Genomic DNA, 25,759 nt, shown 5'->3' with positions numbered 1-25,759 from the left:
ACGTCAAAGGAGATGGGCTTGATGTGAGTCAGGAAAATGTCTTCCATGGGCTTCCCTGTTTTGTGTTCATTATCATGCAATTCAGGGCTCCAGCATCCCAAAGGAAAATTGGTTTTCCATTAGTTGCTGGTGGAATGGTAGCAAAACCTTTAGCCACCCTAGCAGAGTGTTGAGAAGAAGTAATGAGGCTTCCTTTTAATTGCCTATTTTGCTTCAACATAAGCATTACATGCAACAGCAAAGCTGCATGCTTTCTAATATGGTTCTGATACCTCAAAATATTATCTGGGAAAATAAATAAATCTGATGATAAAGATTTCTCCCTCCCTCAAATGCTTGATTTTTACCCTCTGGAGAATATTAGGCAAAATGTACTTGGTTTTGCCATTCAGGCAAAAATATATCACAATTGACCTTTCCGTAATGCAACTCAGTGATTAGATTTTTCTAGTTATTTTAGAAATGCGGAATAACTCACCATATGCATTGCATTAATTATGCTTTTATAGATGCTTTGGAATTCAATTTTAATAAAATTGTAAAAGACCTTATGGCATTTCTCCTACATAAGGGAACCTTCTCTAGCTACTGATGTGTTTAGCACATTCCCCATAAGCAGAGTTTTATAGCTATTTTATAGTGCCCTAAACATTTTAATGGCATGGTCCATATACATGCATTGTTATATCTTGCACCATTTTGATAAGATGCTGAAGGATACAGAGGTGCTGCGAATAGCACCATATTTTTATTTTTGAAAAATCATCATGCATTCTTTTCAGCAGTTTTAAACATGCTTCTCAAGAACAAGCAGCATCTGAAAAGGATCACTGAGAGCCAAAATAAGATTTGGAAAAATCCTAGTAGATATTGCAAACCAAGTATTTTCTGTAGTTACTAAGAGCTGGTGGGAAATCAGATTCCCAAAGCCATCAGATAGTACATAGCAACACCAAGCATACATTCAACATTTTCTTTTTTTTTTAAACGACATACATATATCTTAGTCTTTATTGTTAAAGACACAAAAGTGGATGGGAAAAAAAGCTACAATTTCTTGGTTGTTGAAAAACACACCGAAGCACGCTCAAACCAGAGAAGCCGCACATGTTGTCTTGCAGGTAGAAATGGGTAGGAAAACAAGTAGAGAAAATTAGGTGGCAGGCCCAGTTTTTATAAATACCAAACAAAAGGTCAAAGGCTACTTTTAGTCGCTGAAAAAAAAATGAACTGGTGAGGAAAGTTTTTTTTTAATTACACTAGTTGCAATGCAAACGCCTTTCTCTTTCCATTCGAGAATGGGACTCCTTTAGGGCCTGCAATGCAAAGTTGGACCGGTCCTTTAGGGGTGCGCCCTGTGCATAGTGTATGAAGAAGAGAGAGATGGCTTCAAGCAAGCTAATTCCCACAGCTGTAGCTCCTTTTTCACAAGCTTGCAGTATTCTGTCCCTAAATTCACATTTCTCATGGAAATACGTATCAGTGTCATGACCATGTGGCTATTCCAGGCCCACTTAGCCAGCTGCATATTCTGCAGAATTTAAATATTTACTGTATAAGGAAAGTCACTCCACAGCCAAGCCATACAGTTTTGAAAGCCACACAGTCTGTATGTCTCCCAAAGTTTAGGGCATCTGTTTTGGGAGAGACCGCATCAGCTGCAGATAAATCCCAGTCCACTCAAAGAGACAATTGACTCAAGTCTCTATGTCTATAATCCTTTCCCTTTTTTGACCAAAAGGAAAAAAGAGTTAAAATGCTGTCTCTTTTCACCACTGAGCTGCTGTGGCTGGAATCAGTCAACGAGATCAATGTGCCAGGTGAACAAGCAGCACATTTTCTCCTCGAATGAAAATCTGGTTTATGTGTCGTGTAAACACTTGCTGATAATCCACTCTGGACCTCTGCTTTTTTCGGGAATGGCCTCTTTTGCCACCCGTGCTCTTCTCCTCTGCTTGGGAGATTCTGCTGGGCAACTCCATGTCTCTCCCAGAGACTTTCGGCAAACTAGAGCATCGCGTCCTCTCTCTGCTGGCGTGCTTCTTTGCTCCATGTTTCTCCTCTGATCTTCCCCTACCTGACTCAGATTTCCACCTCGATGTCCTTGGGTCATATGGAAGGGCTGGAAAGTCCGTAGTCGTCTTTGAATCGGCTTCTTTTTTAACCAAGGACTCCTGCAACTTCAGTCTGTCGAAGAGCTACAGAGAAACATTGGAAATAAATTCACAAGTCATAAAAAACGGCAGAGAGTATTTTATACTCTGATTGACCTGTTCAAACGATGGATAAACTAATCTCTTTTGTCCAATTAAAATTTGCAAGTCAAAGATTTAGTAAGTCCTCTTTTGAAAAGGAGAGGATCTATTTTTCCTTAGTCAACAAGTTCTCCAATAGCAATAGCAGTTAAACTTATATAGCACTTCACACTGCTTTACAGCCCGCTTTAAGTGGTTTACAGAGTCACCGTATTGCCCACAACAATCTAGCTCCTCATTTTACCGATCTCGAAAGGATGGAAGGCTGAGTCAACCTTGAGCTGCTCAGAATCGAACTCCTGGAAGTGAACAATGAGTTATCCTGCAATATTGCATTCTAACCACTGTGCCACCACGGCTCCATGAATTTTCTATAGACATGACCATGCATGGTTCACACACTTCTTGTACAGTACACATACTATATTGTAGACCTGTCAGTAAAAAAAATCTGCCACAATCATGGATGCAGCTGATTTGAATTAAAGTACATCTGGAGTGGGATCATTTCAATTTTATATGGCAGCCAGTGCACTGCCAATATTAAATGTTAAATAGCAGTAATGTACATATATTCATGCTTGAAAAATCTAATGACAATTTGTTGTGATCAGCTGAGGAAGGGTGCAAGCTCACCCTTTCAGTTATTGCTGCATAGCAGGAGAAAGGTTATCACAGGACAAATCACTGATAACAACCACTCTTCTCAATCAAAACAACCATAAGACGTTAGATGTTAAGTTATGTGTCAACTGTTCCTATGAATTGAGCTTAGAATATTCATCCTAAAGTAAGCAAAACTTACATCAATATAGTGAAAGCAAAATCTGCCTCCAAGATTTTTGCAAGACATGGTTTCCAAGAGAATAGATAATATAGGGACTGACTTCTCCTTTTGATAGTTCATGTGTGAACTCCGTTTATTTTTATTTTAAAAGTTTCTGTTTTGCACTTATATGTACATTCAATCTTTGCTCCCAACTTCCAACATCTATCAACTACTTCTGGTTAATAAATAGAGCTTGTCAAGGATGGTGCTAGTTAGCACTCAGTGTAAGTCCATTCACATGCTGAAATGATACATGAGCAGATAAAAATCTGCACCGCTCCCCTGCACAAAGATCTCTATTAGTATAAATAGTGGGCCTACCTCTGGAGGATGCTGGCTGAGGAATTCTGGGAGTTGAAGTCCACACATCTTAAAGGTTGAGAAACACTGCTCTAGATGATGATAAATCTAGTTTTCTCAACAGGCCCCCTATTTACACTAAGATGTCTTGGGGGGGGGGGGGGCTCTGTATTCCAGCCTGTCCTGAATGTGTAGCAAGTTGGTTGGGTGCAGACTAATCCTTCCAAATTTCACACAAATTGCACATATTCTAAATGCATTACTTTGTGAATGTGCAACAGGACTGACGGTATGAAGTCTTTGACAGACATTAATCAGTCAACAGAAAACCCATACGAAGGCTTGCTCAATTTTTTTTTTAAAAAGAACCTTGCCTATGAATCTCTCTATGAGCCTATGAGTCTCTCAAATAGCAGAGAAATTCTCATCCACTTCCTCCAAGGGAATAAAGAGCAGTGGAAAAGGAAGGAGAGCTGGTTCATTTGGCAAGCAAAAAACATAGAAAGCCTCAACAGCCTTTTATCTATGGCATTTCTCACAACAGACAAATGAGGGGAATGTGAAGCTGCCTCCTTTCTCCCACTCCGTAGAACATCTGGAATAAAAGGACAGGTGGCAATTCTTACTTTCTCCTAACATTTGGCAGAAGGCAATAGAAACAAGCTCCTACCAGCGCTCTGCAAAAAGCCTGAAGCAAGATAAAAAACCCAGCCTTTTAGAACTTCACACACTTAGGGAGGAATGAACTTAGGAGTAATCCTGGTTATTGATCTGGTAGTTAGCCAAACCAAACTCTGTGGACTCTTGGTGATTAGGCCAACGTTCAATCCCAACATGGATCAAATGTATTGACAAAGGAATATAAAGAAAAATGGAAGAGAAAAACTAGCATGTAAGATTATCCTCATTGGATCAAGCTTAAGCCTATCTACTCCAGCATTGTGTTCTACAGTAACTGACCCAAGTGTCTATGAGAAGCACACAAGCTGGTAGATAAAGCAACAGTACCTCTGCTTCCCAAGTCCTGCTACAAATTTTGCATTCTGTAAATTCTGATTCTTTTGAGTAATCCAAATATTAGTTTCTATAGCATTAGGACATGACTGTAACGCTGATGAATCTAGGAATCGGTTTTAAATCATTATGAGTTTCTGGTGACTGGTACAAACATTTAGTAATAAACAAACAAAATAAGATAACAGCCACTGAATCAAATCACTGGAGAGCAAGAGGCAAACTTAAAACTCCCAAACGATTGTATCGGGCTGCCGACATCTCCCGCAGATTAATAAAAGAAGAAATAACCTTCCTTCTTCTTTGCTAGCAGTGAAATCAGACTTTTATAAGGTAGAGGAAGATAGGAAAGAGCCATTTCTTTTTTGAAACATATGTGACATTGTGGAGAATGGAAACTTACTCTGGTGAGGGTCAACTGTGGCTCCACATAGAAAGCTTTACCCAGCACTGGTTTTCGGTATGTCTCGTCTACATCAGTCAGGGCCTGGCACAAGGCAAATAGGCAGAAAGACTTAAAACATATAGGATCTTATCATCATAAATTTTGGCATCACAGTGGGGAAAAGATGACAGGAGTCAGAAGGATAACAACATAAAACAATGATTTGATACTTGTTCTCAATGTCTGATTGAGATACTGTAAAGCAATATTGGATGTTCACCTTGCTCACTCAGAATTTTTATTTTATTACAAGAATAAGCCCATTTGGATATACTTAGGCATTTAAGAGAAATTCCATAGACTTACAAGCCCAGATTCTTTTGACATTTTCTTGTATTCATTTGTATGCATTTCTTGTATGGAAATGTCAATGAATATCATGTGAATATATATAGTTAAGAGAACAATATGTAGTTGACATTTGCTTGTATTGGAAATGCCAATGATATCATTTGAATATATGTAGTTAGGACACCAAGCGCTCCAAAGTCCTGCTTACTCCCCTAACTACATATATTCACATGGTGGTTAGTCCAAAACTTTCAAGTAAATGCTAATATATTAAGATATTTAAAATTTAATAGCTGGAGCAGTGAAGGGTTGGACAATGGGTAAGAACATACAGTTACAGTTAATTGGTTAAAGAGAGCTGGCCACTGCATGAGGGAATCTGAGCTGTGATTGGTTGCTGTAAGAGTAAAGGGGGGAGTTTCCTCGTTTCCCGCCTTTTTCTTCTGTGCGCTGTGTGTGCTCTCTGTGATTTATCTGACGATGTTCCTGCTGGGTTGATTTACCTGACAATGCTCCTGTTTGCCTTATTTACTGTAAATATATTTATTTATATAAAACTGGCTTGCGTCAGTGTCTCTGACTCCATTTGGACACCAGCTGCGCAATTTCCTGACATAGTAAAAACCACAGAAGGGAAATGTTCAGGATTACCATATTCCAGAACTTGTCAAATGCAACCAGGAATCCAGTGCAGACACCACGAAGCCCCTTGAAAGTCCGGATATGGACATTGACTTTTACGCCATCACGGACACAGCGATGAAGTTCCCCAAGCGGACTGCCTTCATGAACTGGAAATTAAGATAACAACCATCATTTGCTGTAGAACAAAACAGTTTCCAGCTATTGTTGCTATTATTATTTGAATTACATACTTCTGCCCTAAGAAAGAATACCTGCAGGATTATTTTGCATTGTATTATTCAGAACTGTCTATATGAAATTTCGCATATGTTCTGTCTACTGTCTTATTAAGCATTAACTGACATGGTTCTTTGATTTTTCACCTCTCTAAAACCAAAAGAATAGCACATTTTTATTCAGTGAGAATCTTTTAACCAAGTACTGTATAATAGTTCTCCAAACATTAGCAAGTATTATTCTTAGTCTCATGGAATTTATTTTTCTCTGGCTTTAGGCATTGCAGAAATATAATTACTCATACAGAGTTTATGGGTATGTAATTGGATATGCAATAGTGGTGTAATGGATTTTTAGCACAGTATATATGCTTAATATCCCAATTCTAAAGGATTATTAAAAGGCTTGTCACTGTGTAGTAGTTAATATTTCTGGTTGATAATCATGTCAGTAACCAAACAACAATCAATGCAGTCTAAATTCTAATCTTGCAAATGATTAGTCTTCTATAGCTCATAATTTATTATAAGTGACATAAATAAATATACCAGCCATTACTTTGGATAACATTAAAGGATTGTTTTAGCATTAAAAGGATACTAAACTATCTAGTATAGAGTTTGCAGTCCTGGATTATACTATTTTTTTGGATGGATTCAATAAGTGTTTCACATATACACAGGAAGGAGGAAATGTCCAGGAATGCTTCTAACCACTGGCAACAGCTCTTTCTTTTGGAAAGGAATCATCTTAAGATATATAGTAAACTGCAGATGCTCCAAGCCACTCCCCCCCCCCCCCCAGCTTCCTATCATTTAAACATCTTTCCATTACCTAGATACATCTTGTACTGTGGATTCAGGTTGTGACTATTTGCAACCATGTGTAGGCTGGCTGAGGAAGTCTATGAGTTGTAATCAACCCTTCTGAAGGATGGACAGGTTGGACAGGAGTGAACAAGGTCATTTAGGCTTGCTTAACAATATGTAATTTTGCCACTTCACTGCAAATTTCCACACTATACTATGCTAGTTCCATGGCTATTGGAATCTGGAATTCCTTGGAAGATTCAATGAAATGAGTTCAATAAATTAAAAGCTTCTATACTTTATCAGCCAGATGAGAAGTAGATAATGAATTCTTTTTTGGTATTATCATCTTGCATCTCTCTGAAAGCACAATTCAAAGAAGTTAGCCTTTTTCTCTTCTAAAGTGCTACGTAGACAGCTGCAGTTATTTGGTTGCCATTTAATTCCAATCTCTAGTAATACATATTTTTCACAACAGGAAGCATGTATATGTATCTATAAACTACCTTATTTTTCGGAGTATATGACGCACCTTTCCTTCCCCAAAAAGTGAGTGGAAAAGTCTGTACATCTTATACAGCGAATATTGCGGGGGGGTGAGGGGTTGGTGTGGTGCCAATCAGCTATTCTAGAATGGGCTGCAGTGGCAAACAGTCCGCAGTGAAAGTGAACGGTCCACGCCGAATGGGCAGCAGCAAATGGGCTGTGCTGAACAGACTGCAGCAAACAGGCCAGATGAATACCGGATGGACGCTGGGAGGCAGAGGCAGAATTTTTTTTCTTGTTTTCCTTCCCAAAAGCTAGGTGTGTCTTATAGTCTGGAGCATCTTATACTCCGAAAAATATGGGTAAACTAAAAATATTAGTTTGATGTATTCCATTTGTACCAGTCACTTCTAATACAGATATTCAGATTATAGCTGGGAGATTAGCTGAAAGTAATGGGAACGTGGTGAAAAAATGTAATATATGATCTCAAAACAAATAACCGACATCAACATAGAACCTTGCCTATTATTCTATTATCATAACTTCTGCTCTGTATTTATAAGCCTGAAATAAAGTTTAAGAACTAGGATCATAACAACCTGACTATTGCTACAACAGCTGCAAAAAACAACATCGTTCTAGACTTTCAAAATGCTGCTTACAGCTTTTTCTCCAAGTCTAGTCATTTTAATTCAAATCTGAAAGAATAAGCTTTGAAGGGAGGGAAAGCAAATTCCTGCAAATAACAGACTTATGTCAATTAGGAGGCTGCAAAACATTTTGAATTATACTGAACAGTATAATTTTGAAATGAGTGGTTACAACCTTACCAGAATGATCAGTACAACATAAGAACACTTCAAAGTAAGGTTAAAATAACTGTTTTGAACCTAAGATATTATTTCAAATCTGAAACATTTAAAATCCAAAATCTTTTGCATGCTGTTAATATCAGCTACTAATAGCCAGATTTTCTTAGCACAACCTTTGAACATTATTTTAGAATGCAGAATAAAAATTAATACATGCCTTATATTCTAAATGTGTTTTTGAAAGTTGTTTGCTATGTGGGCACAACATGCTGGAGAAAATATAGGTAGTTTGTATTTACTTCATGCTGGACCCATAGTAAGGCTTTTACTTTTAAACTACTCTCAATCTCATTTAAACAAGAATACTTACAATACCCAAAACATCCAAGCTAGTAGAATCTTCAGATCCTTTATTTTACACCAACTATGGTTGTATTACCAGAAATGGTTCCAAGCCATTCTACCTCAATTCCTTAGGCTTAAGAATGTCAGTAATATTTTGATGCTTTCCCAAGAAAATACCTTGGACAGTTCCTCACCCTTCCTATTGTTATTCCATCAGAAAAGAAATGTTCATTGGCCAATTATGATCATCTCTTTAATCAATTTTCAAGCAGTCCGGTAACTGTGGCATTCAATCTATTAAAGCTCTGTGGTCTCATGGTGAAACTGAGGAGGCAAGGGTGATCTCAACTTTTCCTTTAACATGTACATCTTCTCTTATTTATTCAAATAGCATTTACAGGGCTGCAAACACTCTCTTCAAGGCACTGCCCACACTTAGTGCTGCTTACATACAGCACAGGATGAATCTATAAGGACCTTTCAACCTATTGTACCTCAGAAGATGGAACAGTCTGTTCTCTAAAACATAGCTGGGCGCCTTTCTTTCATTAAGCTTCATTGACAACTGAAGAAAATCTGATTACCTTCAGTATTTTTATTTATTTTATCCTGCCTTTATTATTTTTTATAAATGGCTCAACATAACAAATACACTTGAAGCTCCTTCTTTCTTTTATCTTCCTTACAACCCTATGAGGTGGGTTAGGCTGAAAGAGAGTGATTGACTCAAAGGCACCCAACCAATTTTCATGCCTAAGGCAGGACTAGAACTCACAATCTCCCAGTTTCTAGCCTGGTGCCTTCATCACTAAAGCAAATGCCTCAATGCCTTTCTTTCCTAAAAGATCAAAGCACACATCACCAGGATCTTTCCTCACTAGACCCCAAACTCTTTTAACTGGGGGTTTCCTTGACCAAATTTGCTGGCTAATTGTGACCCACATACAGCATTTAAAGTCAACCTAATTATGGTTTAATAATTGATGCCATATTGGCCATTCAAGCAAAATAAAGAACTAGGCACACAAGCTCAAGTCACACAACATACTAAGGGGAAATTTAGGAATGTATAATTTGGTGCCTCACATCCACTAACTCTAGCTGCAAAATGGCTTGTCGGGCCTCTTTCCATACTACCTACCTTCAAAACAGTCCATCACCCATAGTTCTGTATTCCCACTTTTTTTTCACTCTCTTTAGCACCTACTCTTAAATCTATTTACAAATGGAAAATAAGATTACAGTAACTATTTTAAAAAATCTTTTGATGAACGTCACATATTCTTTTTTGGAAACCCCTCTTCTTTTTAGACAAGCTTATTCCGTACCCACTCGGCTTTTCATTCGCGCCTATCTACGCCCAAATGCAGGGCCGCCCCTGCGGACCCCGGATCAATGCCAACATGCAGCAGTATGTATTCGGGACTTCACACCCAACCCCAGAACTGCTTTCCAATAACCAGGGCCAGACTCTGGAACACGAGTATTTGGGGGTGGGGGAGGAATGGGGGGGGGGGGGTTCGTGATATTTCGTCCGAAGGGAGACGCTGCGCCAAACGCCGCTCAGCTTACGGGACATCTTGGTGAGGACGTTGCGCGGCGCCTTCCTGCCCCGCGACCTAGCTCTCTCCTCGGCTTCTGGCTTGGGCTCCTTGACCAGCATGAGGTTGCGGAGCCGCTGGAGGCGTTCGGGGTCGGCGGCGGGCCTGCCGGCCCGGCTCCGAGTACGCGTCCCGGCGGAGCGGCTGCTGCGGCCGGCGGCTGCTCTCGAGCGACCCGGGGCGCGGAGCAGGCCGCGCTGAAAGCTCTCGTACTCGGCCAGGTTGTTGAAGCAGGGCGCGGCGGGGTAAGGCAACGGGGTGCGCTCCGAGTACAGCGCCAGCAGCGGGTCGAAGCGCGGCGAGCTCACGTCCAGCCGGCCGGGACTCGGGGATCGTTCCGAGCTGCGACGCCCGCTTGAGTGGCGCCCGCTCCGCCGCCGCCTGGGCTCAGCCCCGGCCTTCTCCGCCGCCTCCTCTTCCATGTCTCTCCCGCTCTTGCCCTGGCCCCGGCCCTGCTGGGAGGGGCAGGAAGAGCCGCCCGCAGCGCACTCCTTCGCCGCTATGGGCCGCCCCAGCCCCGCGATTGCACGGCAGGTCCCTTCCCGCCTTTCCCGCCGCCTCTTGATGCTCTCTCGGCAGGCAGGCGAGAACTGCGTTGCTGACCGCCGGCCGAAATGGCCGTCCGGAAGGCCGCCTCTGGTTTTGGCTCTGCCGGCTGGAAGGAGGACCATTGTCCACCTTCATTCACATGAGGAAGGGATGGCGGAACTCTCGGTTTTCAAGACGTTAGTGCGCTCTTTGCATTCCCTTCCTGAAGCCGCAGACCGGTCCACACTTGGCCGCTCCGGCTGGGAAAAGTGCAAAGCGTGGCTAGTTTGCGTTTGAGTTCGTCTTTTGTGAGCCCGGCCATTGGGTTTATTCACTCAATCATAGTAGAAATAAATGAGGGCTACTGTAAACCATGCTATAATAACCTCTGCTGAGCACCGGGTGCAGAGGAACAATCAAGGACTATCAAGCTATGCTTTTTGGATGCGAAGTGGATTCTGGCCTGGTTAGTGCTTGGCTAAGATATTTCAGGGCTGTTGGCTTGAGCGGTCATGTCAGGGCTGCATTGCACCAAATGGCCACTAGATACCAGTTTTCTAAGGTTCTTTGCTGCCATCTAATAGTTGTCCGGATCGTTTGATGTGCAAATAGTTTGGGGGGGTGGGGGTGGCAGAAATGCTAAGCATTTGGTAATGTTGTTAAACAACTGCATGGATAGTGAGTAGTAGTTGAGCTGGACAAGAGTCTTTAAGTGCAAGGGTCTCTTTAAATGCAGCAATTAAAATATTAAGTATTAAACATTTGTTTTCCCAGTTTGCTTCTTATTTCAGGCAATTCTATGTAGAAATGGAAAATAACTGTATTCTAATATGCCACTCATCTTGTATAAAGCATTTGCATATATGTATTAGTAAAGGCCAGAATATAATTTTCATAGAGTTACAGTGCTAAACATTTATTAAAAGTTATTTTTAGCCCATTTAGAAAAGAAAGCCATTTGCTGACAGCAATAAGGACACCTAAAGGACTATTTGAACTATCCAGGAAGACCCAAAATAGTGGATACCCAAGGCCAGATTTACTGAACACAATATGATACACTGATTCCTACAACTTTCAGAGGTTAGGCCCAAAGTGATCCATTCAGCTGTTGACAAGAAAGTTAGTGATTGTGCAAGAGTGTGAATATTAACTAAGCAAGGAAGAACGATCTTTTAAAATATATATTTATTCAATTTCTATAGAAGCTTATCTCAATCAAATCCAAATTCTAGAAGATAACCAGAGACCATGCATTAAAGATTTTAGCCTGGTCTGACAGAAATAGGGAGGGAAAAGCAGTCTTGATTAGTAGGCACCAAGGAATATCTTGTGCATAGGATCCCCTTCCCCACTCCACCTCATAATTGTTTTGGCTTAACTATTAACATCTGCAAGGTGAATTATGAGGGATGAACACAAGGGAGTAGACAATTTGAAATTAGAATTTTTTATTTATGTCTGTAAGAAATTTATAATGTGCTTCATTTTCTGCTTAAATCTTATATGTTGATTACTTTAAAATAGTGAAGCAAGTATGTTCAATCTTCTGATTCTTAGTATGGCTGGTGTAACAAAATATGACACACTTTGCTACAGAGAAGTTCCCTGAAGATGGGCTCTAGCATGAGTTCGAAAAGGCAAAACCTCTGGTCCCAGTGATTGACCCAGATTAGATCCTGAAAAATTTGATTAAAAGAACTTTTGTTTGTAAATCCAGCAGAGTTCTGTTCTGAATTGTAGAAAGTGGTGGATTAATTTTAAATTAATTAATTTATTTATTTTTCCTAATTTTTCTAATTTTTTTTTCTAAATTTCTAATAGTAATTGGTTCATACAGCCACTAGGCTAAAAGTAGCCAGCTTGTTTTTGCTTCAGTGTTATGAAAACACAGCTGCTTTTTTATTGTTGCTGCTAATAACCTGGAGCACCTTATGGAAAGTAGGAATACAAAAATCCACCTTGTATCAATACTTTGCCTATTATTCCTGCTATCCTCTCTACAAGTATTGTGGATTGCTGAGCATTTTTGGAATGCACATTGCTCCAGTTTCTTTTAACCCTTTTAACATTATCTTAACTATAGTATTGAAGACAGTTGCCATTCAGAAAAAAATAAATAATTTTTTTTCAAACGGCTTTAAAATGATGCTAAATATCTATTATTTAAATTATTTCCTATTAGAGCAAATTAACAAACAATTAAGAATCCTCTTAAAAAGTTCTATATAAAACCTAGCCACCAGAGAAGCCAGGCCAATTTTTACACAAATCTCACATTTGTTCCCAATGCCTCTATCTTTTTCGCTCCTGGGCAGCTGGGGCTTGAAAAGGCAGAAGAGTAACACAACTCTTTGAACTTCACATCCCAATAAAAGACTTTCAGTAAGTTGGTTGCCACAATTCTCAACAGCAGGAACTGGATAGTTTCCCAGGCAGCAGCAAAATGAGAGCATGACCTACAAACACACCCTGCTGTGCTGTCTCCCTTATACAATAACATTATTGCTCTTGGTTGGCCACCTGAGACCTTGTCTAATAATCCGAAAAGCAGCAAGGAGAGAGTCCAAATAATAAATGTTCGATTACAGAGGGAAATTATGTTTCCATAGCTTTCAAAAAGGCCGGAACTAATTTACACTTGAGAGAAAACTTCCTAATTACTTTCTGCTACTTGCCAGGGTATTTTGTTTATCACTCATATAATCCAGAGACATTAGCAACTAGGATAATTTGTAACTTGGCTCCCTGATGATAGAATTTAATTTGAAGGAGTAGTTTAAATGTTTTCAGAGTTTTAAATGGGCAACTTAGCATCTCATGAGACCTACAGCAGTAGAGTTCTTTTGAGGGCCAGAGAAGAAATTAAAGGCATTCCTTTTCCAGTGTAAAGTTTAAGATTATTATCACCTTACTCGTAATTTTAATAAAGTATTTATTTATGAACAATACCTGGAGTTTTATTCATTCATTCAAGTAAAATGGCTATTACAAAATACAGGATTACATTTTTCCCACCATGATGCAGTCCTTGTAAAATAAATTATACACAATAGGTTCAGACTAAAATGCAGATAGGAAAGGTCACCTCTTGTCAAGCAAGATTTCAGGATTGTGTTCCCAAAATTCATTTCCAATAATATCACAATGCAAAGGAATTGGTCTATTTATCATCCTGGTTTCTTCAATTTCCTTATTTTCTGTTTCCCCTGTTTTAATTATTTTCTTAATGATTTCATCTACCTAGAAATAGAAATACAAATAATATATTAATTGAACTTTTTAAAATCGATTCAGAATTTAATTCTTTTAGAGTTGTAGTGTTTAATGTATTGAAGTGAAACATCCCTTTTATGTATTAGACTATCACTGTAAAATGGCAGACTTCATGTTCAAAGCATCTTCATTCTACTTAATCCAGAAGAGAATGACCTTTTCAACATGTTTTTGACATGCAGTGGCTAAACTGATGCATAATGCTAAGTCAGGAACAGGTAACCTATAGGTAGCATCCCCCCCCCCAACCTTCTCTTGCAGTCTTCAAGGAATTGCCTCACTCCCAAAACCACACTGCCCAAATCTGGCATCAAATCATTAATGACATAATTTTCAATAGTAGCAAAAGGAAATTAAAATGTACTTAATCTTCAGAAAACCTTAACATGTTCTAATGAATTAATTCCTTTGAAAATAAAAGAATCTACATCTTGAATGTGGAGGATGCTGAGTGTCATTATATATTCACCTTGGCTGGCTGCAGAATATAGGGCAGGGGGGAAAAGAAATATGATTGTTTGGCTTTCATGGAGACATAAAATAAGTTTGCTTGCTTTTGGCTTGGGCCTTGGGAGAATGCAAAAAGCCATACTATGACTTCGTACTATAGTTTGCTGATTTGTATACTTAATTAGATCAAGATCTAATTCCTATACCCACAGTATTCAGATTCTTATGCAGGGCTGGGGAATCAGTGTCCTATAAGATGTTCCATAATTGAATTTCCATCTTTCACAAGAGGCCAGTTAAGCTATGGCTAATAGCAATAACATTTGTAAAATAGTAATTGTAAAATTGTAAAGCATGATGTCATTTGACTGCATCACTTAGTGAGGGCAGTCCTGGTTGCTATCACAACCCCAAGATGCATGGGTTATTAAGCGGTGGGAGTTTGGGAGTCAGGTTAATGGGAGGATCTGAGAAGCCCAGCACAGGCCACATATGAGTCGGGGAAGGGTTTGGGAGACCCAGTGCAGGCTACACAAGTCAGAGAAGTGCCTGGGAGAGGTGTCAGAGACTGTGTGACCTTCCCTACCAGATTCCCCATTGTCTTTGCTTGTTGGAAGCTAGCAGGAAAAGTCACAAATGGCAATCATGACTGTAGCTTCCTCGGTCATAATCACATGACATGGAGGTATTGCAATAGACGAAATTTCAGGGACTGGTTGCATCCATATTTTCAGCACTGCAATAACTGAATGCTTGCTGAACAAGTGGACATAAGCTGAGGGTTATCTGTAATTGGAGCTGCACATGTCATTTTCCTGAATCATATTTTACAGATAGTCCTCCACTTACAACAGTTCATTTAATGACTGTTCAAAGTTACAATGGAACTGAAAAAGTGACTTATGACCTCTTTTCACTTACTTGCATCCCCATGGTCACGTGATCAAAATTCAGATGCTTGGCAACTGATTTATATTTATGACGGATACAGTGTCTTGGCGTCATCTTTTGCCATCTTCTGACAAGCAAAGTCACTGGGGAAGCCAGATTCACTTAACAACTCCCCTCTGCATGGAGAGGAATGTCTTCAAAGGGCTACTGAAACAGCTCATATGGAATCTGACTTCCATTTCTGCACCCTTTGGAGGAGTTGCCTTCTCTTCCACACTGAAGAGGATAGGGAAAGTTCCAAGTACCTATTTGTCTTCAATCAGATCTTCCTATTGACATATCATACAGGTAGTCCTTGATTTGTGGCCAGTTAAACCCACAATTTCTGCTGCTAAGTGAGACAGTTAAGTGAATTTTGCCCCATTTTATGACCTTTCTTGCCACAGTTGTTAAGTAAATAACAGCAGTTAAGTTAATAACATAGGGGTAGTCTTCTGAAGAGCTTCAGAAAAGGAAGTCAGATCCCAAAGTTGTGAGCCTCATTTCTGCAGCCATCAGAGCAGTTCTCTTCCACACAGCAATCTCACTCGGCTTAATGACCCAGGGGATCGCTTAACGACCACAACCATGAGTACTGGGATTATGGTCATTGAGCAAAGCGTTCACATGGACATCTCATTTAACAATCACTTTGCTTAAAACTGAGATTCTAGTCCCAACTATGGTTGTAAGTCAAGAACTACAATAGAACACATTTTTTTAAAAAAAGATGAAAAATGGGAAGCACGGTGAAGCGATGGATCTCACTTTCCTTTGCCAAAGCCCAGGGTGAACAACTAAATAAATACAGTATGGAAATAATGGTAGATGAAACACAAAAAGTTCAAATATAAATTCAAACATCTAGAAGCACTCAAGCTTTGTTTGTTACATTGGCAATACATAGGAAGATGTCTGTAAATAGTGGTCTTTCATGACCAAAAGGTGAGCTAAAGAAGGAAAGCTGAAATAAGGTGGCATATTATCAATAGAATACTTAAGTGTTGAAAAGATATAAAATATAATAATGAAAAAATAATTTTGGGGAATAGTACTGAGAGCACAGCCAACATCAGTTCCTTGTCTAATTCAGGATGTTGGTCATTACTTTTAAACCCCGGGTCCTGAGTATCTGAGGAGTCGTTGATCCCAATGGGACAGGCTCATCCCACTTACTCCAGCAGAAGTCATATTCCAGATCCCATCTGCCAAAGAATTTCAGTTGGTAGGCTCTAGGAAAAGAGCTTTTTCTCTGTGATCCCTGCCTTTTGGAATATTCTCCCAGTGGAGGAGAGATTGGTCCCTACATTCCTGGTCTTCCAGAAAAGCCTCAAAACCTGGCTCTGCCAACTGGCCTGGGGCATTAATAGGGGCACCCTATGGTGAGGTGACTGACTGGGTAAATAAAAGATTTCTACCCCCATGTCACCTGTCACCTTGATTTTTTGTTCCTTATTTAATCTTAATTTTAATAGTTTCATATTGTCTTTTTATTTTTTTATAATTCTGTAAACTGCCCACAGTCACTGTAAGAGATGGGTGGCAAATAAATGTAATAAAATCAGTATAATGTCACAAAATATGAACAGCATAATGGTGGGTATTCCAGTGTAAATGTTCAGTATTTATTTATTATTATTTTATTTATTATTATTATTATTTCTTAGCGCTTATAGACCGCCCCCTCTCCCAAAAGGGACTCGGGGCGGTGTACAGTCCATATCAAAAACATCATAAATAACTATAAAATTTAAACAATTAAAATTATTAAGTGGATAGATACATAAATAAGAGGAGGATAAAAATATACAGAACTGTAATTGCTAAGTAAATAATTTAAAATATACAGAATTTAAAACCCCAATGTCCTATAAAATTAAGCCCCCTAAAAAACCAGTAGGAAATATATATGCCAGGAGGTAGACGTTAAAAATTATGCCAGGCCAGCCAGTCGGAACAGGTGTGTCTTCAGTTTCTGCCGGAAGGAGCGGAAGTCAGTGGTGGTTCTAATGTCGGGGGGGAGGTCATTCCAGAGGGTTGGGCCCATCACAGAGAAGGCCCTACTCCTTGGTGTCGCCCGTTGGCATTGCCTAGTGGACGGCACCAGGAGAAGCCCCTCCCTGTGAGAGCGAATTGGCCGCAGGGATGTGTGTGGGAGGATGCGATCCCGCAGGTAACTAGGCCCTATGCCATGGAGCGCTTTAAAGGTGGTGGTCAAAACCTTGAAACGCATCCGAAAGACCACAGGTAGCCAGTGCAGCTCGCGCAGGAGCGGTGTTACGTGGGAGTACCTAGTACTCCCCATGACTGCCCGCGCGGCTGCGTTCTGGACTAGCTGCAGTCTTCGTCCCAAGGGAAGCCCCATGTAGACAGCATTACAGTAGTCCAGGCGAGACGTCACCAGTGCATGAGTGACCGTGCGTAGGGCATCCCGGTCCAGAAGGGGGCGCAATTGGCGCACCAGGCGAACCTGGTGGAACGCCCCCCTTGCCACGGCTGCCACATGGTCGTCCATTGACAGCCGGGCATCTAGGAGGACGCCCAAATTGCGCGCCCGTTCCACAGGGGGCAGTTGTTCGCCCCCTATGGCCAGCGTTTTACTACATTCGATAAAATCTGCCTTTTTTTTTCAACTTTATTTCACTGAACACTAAAGTGATATTTATAAAATGCAATGCCTAATATTTTGGCTAGATTAAATTTAATACAATATTCTACTTTAGGATTATTTTTGAAAGGACTCAACAGTAGAGATAAGAACATGATTTGATTTTATGTATAGACAGATAATCTGGATACAGACTTCATAAACCTTTTCCACCTTCAATAGCAGGGTTAGTTAATATGTGAGGATCCAGCTTTGACTAAACTTCAAACCACAATTACCACTATTTCGCTTCTGGCCCCAGTACCCACTGACTGGGCATATAATGGATGTCACCGCGATGACCATGGAGGATCTGAAGGAGCAGTGCAAGACAGAGGAACATGGACAGTGCTAATCCTAGAGTTTCCGTGGATCAGGCACAACTGATTGGCTGATGAAAACAAAGCTTCTGGTCGTCTAGTATAGGAATAATTCCTTCAATAACTTCATCATGCAAAAGCATAATCAACCGATGAGACAGATGTCTCTGGTAATTCAGCACAGATGGGCTTTGTAAAAAAATCACTTTATTATCTTAAAATATTTTGTATAATTACTTACTTAAAATATGCTTGCTGTAATTTTAAAGACAAACAAGAGTATGACTTACCTTCTTCCATATTAAAACAGTTCCTTTCCTATATATTTCAGGTTCTTTGTTGTAGTTAATATTAAATTCAGAAAATAAAATCTCATTCTTGTCATTTGCAAGGGTTCCCTGAAGGAAAAAAGAGCATTTCATATGAACCTAGGAGAATTCTAATAATTTCAAATGTAATAAATAGATATTGCTCTTCATTTAGGAGTTCAGCATGTATTTGAACAAAAAGGAACACACCACACTTCTAAACACACATTCTCCCCAGAAAGAAAATAGCATTGTTTCATAGCTACTGCCTGGTATGCTTTAAACTTCATTCTTTAACAGGTGATTAAAATGCCATCATTATTATTAGCAAGCAAAAGGTTGGTGAAATAATATAATATACTTTTCTCCCAATTTGGTGGCCTACAAATGTGATCATACTATAACTTCCTGACTATACATATACATATAATACTGAGATCTAACACATCAAAAGGGTACAAAGATTGAAGAAGGCAAATTTAGTATTTAAAAATTTAGTATTTTTATTCTATAACAAACATTTGCAAAACCAGCAATTTCAGTCTATCAGTTTCTTCTGTGGACTCAACTCATGGGGGTAAATGCATACACAAACTTTTATTTTTAGCTTGTAAACTTTCTGCAATTGGGAGACAATATTATTTGCCAAGCAGCAAAAAATGTCATGTGCCCTGTCTTCTCTTAATAGCTATTTATACTTCTATCACCATAACATATATTATTTTTTTCCCTGATCTAGAGGTTGATATTTTTATTAACTTGTAATTCGGATAAACATAACATGGCCAGAGTCCTTAGTTAAACCTCCAGTAGCACACAGAGAAATCATTGTATTTCCCTAACTCTGTGGCTGGAAGGTAGTTTGGGATTTTCAGGGCTGTTACACTCTTGAAACACAGATAGTTCACCCCACACAATCACATTATCAGATCCTTATTTCAGATTCAAACCTAATATTATAAAGAGAAAAATAATTGTCCATGAATATGCTTGTGCATAGAGGTACGATAGATAAGACTGATGGCAAAATAAATGTCTTGAAAAATACTATTTTTGATCTCCTTGCCAAGATTATCAATAGCAGATGGATGTTTGATGCCATTCAAGTGTCTAATCTAGGCTACATCCCATTAACTTCTGCACATGGGAAATGAACTTTAGGAAACTAAAGCTGATCAGTAATCAAACTTTCCTGAAGCTAAAGTTGAGCAATGAAAAATATGTAGTACATACTACATTTCTTATAACATTTCAAGGTCTTAAAAATTAGAAAAGTCAGAAGAAAACAAATCCAATTACACCTTACAAACACCATTGTTTTTATAGAGGAATTGAGCTTTGTGTCATCAATGTTCTCCTGCAACTCTATTTTTATTTATTAATTTCCTACCTTTATTTTACAAATAACCCAGGAATACACCTTCCTCTTCCTACTTTCCCCACAATAACTCTGTGAAGTGAGTTGGGCTGAGAGAGAGTGACTAGCCCAAAGTCATCCAGCTAACTTTCCAGGGCAGGACTCATGGTTTTCTGCTTTCTAGACTGGCCCCTTAACCACTAAACCAAGTAATAATTTAGAGAAAAAATTCCAAGGTAGATGATTCCCTGCCAATTAGCATTAGCCAGATTAAAAAGGGAACATTTAAGACTTTTTCTTTTAATTAATTTAATTTAATGTTAATTTATACTGCTAATTCATGTATGATATGCCATATGCTAAATAAATAAATGAAGTCTTTCTCTTTTTTATTTTCTGTTTTATCTGAAGTTGATCAGTTGCTATACTTACATCTTTTCTAAATAATAGCCAATTCTTTATAGGTTTATAGCCTTCCCACCAGAAACCAAATCCAACAAGCATTCCAGCAAAAACAGCAAATGTAAAATAAAACTTGGAATACAACACAAATGCACAGATACATCTGTTCCAATATTAAAAATACTTTGAACATTATATATGCTTCTGGAAATAACACAAGGTAAGTATAATGTACTCTTTAGGCTAAAATATTTGGAATAATGTTTCAAACCTTAAGTCTTTCTTGGGCTTGTACTGGTGTCAGGCCACTTTTCTGCACAAGAGTCCAAAATACCGTATTATAGAGGTTATTGATATGACCTAATGATATCAAGTGAAAAAATCATCATGAGAGAATACATCAGTATTTACTATAAGATTGATTTTAGAAGTTGTGTTATAATTACTACTACAACTATTATTGTTGTTTATACCGTGTTTCTCCAAAAACATGACCCACCCCAATAATAAGCCCAACCCTAATTTTTGATGTTTTTACTTTTAATGTTTTTTTTAGCAGAAAATGGGATTAAATACATATTCGTAAAAATTAGTATTCTATAATTTCCATCTCACTCCTGCAATACTTACAATCAGCTTGTCGCCAACTGAGATAATCTTTTAGATTTTGGTCACTGGGATACAACACAATACGTCCATCAAATCCTGGTGGATACAAAAGGGACTTGTCCTTAAAATAATCCTTCCAATAGAAAACATAGCTGGATGCAAACTTGGCCACCACGAGAGTCATTAATTTACTTGTGAGAAAAAAGGGAGAGAAAACATAACTTTTTAATATAACCAACACAAGTTAACTAGCCAATATAAATACAGAATGCATGCCTTGTTCATTATTTGAGGAATTCTTTCTAAAAATTTATAGCTTATTTGTAAGATTCTCATACTTATGAATCCAAAATGTTGACAGCCTAATTCTAAAATAGTCCCCAATGGAACTGCATCTACATGGAGGGAAGTATGCAGTGGAGTAAACCCAAGGCTCTGTTTTGGGCCCAGTACTCTTCAACATCTTCATCAATGATTTGGATGAGGGAATAATGGGGAACTCATCAAATTTGCAGATGACACCAAGCTGGCAGGAACAGCCAACACTCCAGAAGATAGGCTAAAGATACAGAAGGATCTTGATAAACTTGAACATCGGGCACTATCTAACAAAATGAAATTCAATGGTGAAAAGAGTAAGGTTCTACATTTAGGCAACAAAAACGAAATGCACAGGTACAGTATAGGTGATACCTTGCTCAACAGTAGTAATTGTGAAAGGGATCTTGGAGTCCTAGTGGACAACCATTTCAATATGAGCCAGCAGTATGCAGCAGCTGCCAAAAAAGCCAACACAGTTCTAGGCTGCATCAACAGAGGGATAGAATCAAGATCACGTGAAGTGTTAATACCACTTGATAATGCTTTGGTAAGGCCACACTTGGAATACTGCATTCAGTTTTGGTCACCACGATGTAGAAAAGATATGGAGACTCTAGAAAGAGTGCAGAGAAGAGCAACAAAGATGATTAGGGGACTGGAGACTAAAACATATGAAGAACGGTTGCAGGAACTGGGTATGTCTAGTTTAATAGAAAGAAGGACTAGGGAAGACATGATAGCATTTTTCCAATATCTCAGGGGTTGCCACAAAGAAGAGGGAGTCAAACTATTTTCCAAGGCACCTGAGGGTAGAACAAGAAGCAATGGGTGGAAACTAATCAAGGAGAGAAGCAATTTAGAACTGAGGAGAAACTTCCTGACAATTAATCAGTGGAACAGCTTGCCTTCAGAAGTTGTGAATGCCCCATCACTGGAACTCTTTAAGAAGATGTTGGATAGCCATTTGTCTGAAATGGTATAGGGTTTCCTGCCTAGGCAGGGGCTTGGACTAGAAGACCTCCAACGTCCCTTCCAACTCTGCTATTGTATTGTATTGTATTGTATTGTATTGTATTGTATTGTATTGTATTGTATTGTATTGTATTGTATTGTATTGTAAATATGTAAGATTTCTCTAGAAAAAGAGTAATGACTAGCTCTATAATCCTGAAGTATATGCTAAATATAAAGTACAGATCCAACATGTTTAATTTTGTCATGTATATATTTTATGTTAGGCAAGATTGACTGTTAGTATCTATGATTCTATTATTGTTAACCTCTCATAATACAATGTAAAAGGCAATTCTTATTTATGAATTATATAGAAAGCATATTTTAAAATGTTTTAGTCTATTGTACTAAACTGATATTTAATATATTTCTGCATTTTACTATAAATGAATTAAACAATTTGTTGTCAAATAAAGTTCTTCAGAAATAATGTTTGGTATACCACAAGACTTAACTTAAGTAACTGAAAGTAACACAGCAGCTCACATTGCTATAAGGCCTTCATGTGGTAAATAAACTATAATCCAATATTACACAATCTCTGTGCAATTGAAAGACTAAAGTTAAACAATTCTGTATCTTATTAAACAAGAACATGAAATGAACAAACATATTATGAGGCCATCATCTATTTTTGGAAGATTTCATACAGTTAAATGACTTTTAAGAGTGACATATGTGAAAGAAAGTTAAAAATACCTTGCCGGTAACATTTAATGGCCATCAAAGTGCTAATATACACATGCAAAAATGTCTCCGTGTGTTTGTGTATGTGTCCCTTTCTCACTACGTGTATTGATGTTTCTAAGAGTGGAGATATATGGTAAAGCTGCTAGTATCATAAAATCAAAAGTAATCAAATTGTTATATTAAAGCTTATTTTGTAAAGGGTGTCTTAACTTACGGTATATTGGGATGGGAAAAACTGTAAAAGTAAATACCTTGCCCTTCTCTTAAACAACTTGGTATTCTTTTTGAAAACAAAGCTGTATTCATCACTTTGTCCATAGGCAATGACAATTTCTTCCATCTCTTCCATCACTGCTTGGGCACACTTGTTCATCAAATGAAGAGCACAATCATCATTAGGCTTCTTAAAATCATGCTGATCAGCAAAGCTTCAAAATGAAAAGCATATAATTAAAAACACTTGATTTGTGGTATCTGTTTAAATAAGTCTCCTGTGTTATAGATACTGAAGTTTTGGTAGAGGCTATGATAGGGACTTTGCCCATTTAGTTGCAGCTGTACCTGGAGCAATAGACCTTAGTAACAGTTTTGCAGTGTGCTTTACATGGAGGCTGTTTTTGAAAGTATCCTGAAGTTGGTGAAAAATGTAGTAGCCTATTCGCTGGAAAATCAAAATCACAACAGCCATGTAACACACTGAGGGTCCTGCATTGGTTGCCTATAGGTTTCTGAGTGCAATTCTAAGTGCTGGATTTCACTCATAAAGCCCTATATGCTTTGGCTTCCAGGTACCTTTCCATCTGAAATTAACACATTTGGTGTATGCTCATATCTGTCAACTGTCTTAAGAAGTTAACAGAACAGGTGCTTGAAGAAAACGTTTTTCAGTTGAAGCCTCTGTATTATAAGCATACCTCCTCCACTTAATCATATCAACATCCAACTTAATGACCTCCTTGGAAACTAGTAAAATCAGAGTTTTTCCAGAGAACATTTGGAGCATGATGAATGCATGCCATCTGTACAAATACAATATATTGTTTTATTCTTTTAAAACAAACCATTGACAGTTCTTCCAAATTATTGCAGAATAAGAATATGAATAACATTTAAGCTGCACTCCATCTCATTTTACATAATGTTTTATTGTCATTATAAACTGTTAGAAGATAATCATTAAAAAGCTAAACCAATGCCATTTTAGAAGAGTAGTAATTTGCCAATAAAAAATATCAATTAGAAAGTGAAAAATTATTAGGAAAGTGAAACTTTAAAATTCTAAAACTAGACGTGCAGAATATTACCCAAATATAAAATAGCTTTGCACGCCTTGCAAGAGGTCAACTGCATTCAATGCTTTCACCTTGGATGCCAATATTGTTTTGAACTCTGGATAATGACATCTGATGTTTTGGCGTGGGCAAGGAACAACTACAGAGAAAGGATTCTTCCCCAAAATTACAAATGTAATTAAAAGAAAAGAATATTTGTTAAGATTTGACTCATGCTTCTAGGTCTGTTACCAAAGATCATGGTATTATGGTATTAAATATAGCCAGAGGTGGTATTCAGCAGGTTCTGACCAGTTCTAGAGAACAGGTAGTGGAAATTTTGAGTAGTTCGGAGAAACTAAATACCGCCTCTGACTGGCCCTGCCCCCATCTATTCTCTGCCTCCAGTCCAAGATGATCGGGAGGAAATTGGGATTTTACAGTATCCTTCCCGTGTCTGTCAGACTCTTAAACACAACCACAATCACTTCATGCACATGCAGAAACATATGACTAGTTTTTTCTTTTTCTTTCTTTTTCTTTTCCACTATAATTTTGCATCAGTGAGGCTGAAACCGATTTCGTTGTATTTATTTTGTACAATGACAATAAAGACTATACTATACTGCCACACCCACCGAACCAGTAGTAAACGTTTTTGAATCCCACCACTGATGCAAGCGCAGTTAGCCCGAAATTTGCAGCATTCACCAAACACTTGGTAACTTTCAAATGTGTGAACTTCAATTCCCAGAATCCCCAGCAATGCCCGTATGAACTGATGAATTCTGGGAACAAAAGTCCAGTATCTGGCAGCCGGCGACGGCTGGGAAACGGTAACCCAAAGTGAAGTCGGGGAAGCCAAACGCCCACAAGAGCGAAGCAGATTTCACTTTGAACTGGCGCCGCCGATCTCGGCGCTGACCCTCGCTCCTATTGGTCGGGCGGTCGCCGGGCAACCAAGCCTGTTAACTCCACACGCCGCCGCCAATGGTTGAAGCATGTTTTTACCGGTGGAAGCAGCGTCCGTCCAACCGCACCACGATCCAGCAGTTAGGCAAACATTTGTCCTCCGCTTCGAAAGCCCGGACGTATTCGAACTTGCTCTTCGCCATGGCGGCTCGGACGTAACAGCGAAACCTTGATCTAAGACCCAAAGCGACGGCAGCGAATGCGCCGCTAAGGCGAGGCCGCGGCAGCATTGCCGGAAGGAGCGCTGGGCGACACCGGAAGAGACGGGACTCTGCCACTCTATGATATACCGTAAGGTCGCCCGTAAGATTGCTACCGGCCCTTTGCCTCTTCCAGGCCTACGTAGAGGCGTCCGAGTAAATACAGAAAGACCTGAGGCTGAGACCCGCCTTCGCGGATCGCGAGTCCCCTCATCTCTCCCCCGCCATTTGCGTTGACTTGTGGTTCCTCGGTGGGATGAGGAGAAAGGAGCAGATACGCGTGTGTATTTTTAAAAAAACAGTCGTGAACTACCTTTCCGCTCGGTGGCAAACGGGGGCGAGGCCCAAACTCGTCCCTCGGCAAAAAAGCGGCGCCACCGACGTAGAGTCCGTGTGCGCCTGTTCCCCCCCTC

At 39.2% G+C, this 25,759-nt stretch overlaps 2 protein-coding genes across 5 annotated transcripts; both read right to left on the bottom strand.

The window, feature by feature from the left end:
- Nucleotides 1–745: 745 nt before the first annotated feature.
- Nucleotides 746–11,064, bottom strand: LSM11 (LSM11, U7 small nuclear RNA associated). Its single transcript, XM_081936527.1, has 4 exons — nt 10,023–11,064; nt 5,786–5,925; nt 4,802–4,885; nt 746–2,198 (listed from the first exon to the last, which is right to left on the bottom strand). The coding sequence occupies exons 1-4, from the start codon at nt 10,720–10,722 to the stop codon at nt 1,809–1,811; spliced, it is 1,314 nt and encodes a 437-aa protein (XP_081792653.1). The 5' UTR covers nt 10,723–11,064; the 3' UTR covers nt 746–1,808.
- Nucleotides 11,065–11,831: 767 nt separating this feature from the next.
- Nucleotides 11,832–25,423, bottom strand: THG1L (tRNA-histidine guanylyltransferase 1 like). 4 transcript variants are annotated; one of them, XM_081936528.1, is made up of 6 exons: nt 25,186–25,423; nt 23,155–23,331; nt 20,900–21,069; nt 20,541–20,629; nt 18,493–18,600; nt 11,832–13,822 (listed from the first exon to the last, which is right to left on the bottom strand). In XM_081936528.1, exons 1-6 carry the CDS (start codon nt 25,374–25,376, stop codon nt 13,664–13,666), a joined length of 894 nt encoding a protein of 297 aa, XP_081792654.1. In that variant the 5' UTR covers nt 25,377–25,423; the 3' UTR covers nt 11,832–13,663. The 4 variants fall into 4 exon arrangements, with proteins under 4 accessions (XP_081792654.1, XP_081792657.1, XP_081792656.1 ...); XM_081936531.1 differs by having other exon boundaries at nt 23,155–23,267; nt 25,186–25,302; XM_081936530.1 differs by lacking the exon at nt 25,186–25,423 and adding an exon at nt 24,844–25,074.
- Between the last annotated feature and the right edge of the window lie 336 nt (nt 25,424–25,759).

The sequence above is a fragment of the Natrix helvetica genome (genome assembly GCF_964273705.1).
Source record: "Natrix helvetica genome assembly, chromosome: 1".
NCBI classification, from domain to species: domain Eukaryota; kingdom Metazoa; phylum Chordata; class Lepidosauria; order Squamata; family Natricidae; genus Natrix; species Natrix helvetica.
The sequence above is the reverse complement of the archived record's forward strand: the minus strand, read 5'-3'. Positions and strand labels throughout refer to the sequence as shown.

Excerpts from the sequence above, each read along its gene's own strand:
- LSM11 (XM_081936527.1), bottom strand. The coding sequence starts at position 10,722 with ATGGTCCTCCTTCCAGCCGGCAGAGCCAAAACCAGAGGCGGCCTTCCG. Across the intron at positions 4,886-5,785 it reads TTGACAAGTTCTGGAATATG|GCCCTGACTGATGTAGACGA; the intron begins GTAATCCTGAAC and ends GCCTTGTGCCAG. Across the intron at positions 2,199-4,801 it reads CACAGTTGACCCTCACCAGA|CTCTTCGACAGACTGAAGTT; the intron begins GTAAGTTTCCAT and ends GTTTCTCTGTAG.
- THG1L (XM_081936528.1), bottom strand. The coding sequence starts at position 25,376 with ATGCTGCCGCGGCCTCGCCTTAGCGGCGCATTCGCTGCCGTCGCTTTG. Across the intron at positions 23,332-25,185 it reads GACGGACGCTGCTTCCACCG|CTTTGCTGATCAGCATGATT; the intron begins GTAAAAACATGC and ends TTCATTTTGAAG. Across the intron at positions 13,823-18,492 it reads CTGTTTTAATATGGAAGAAG|GTAGATGAAATCATTAAGAA; the intron begins GTAAGTCATACT and ends TTCTATTTCTAG.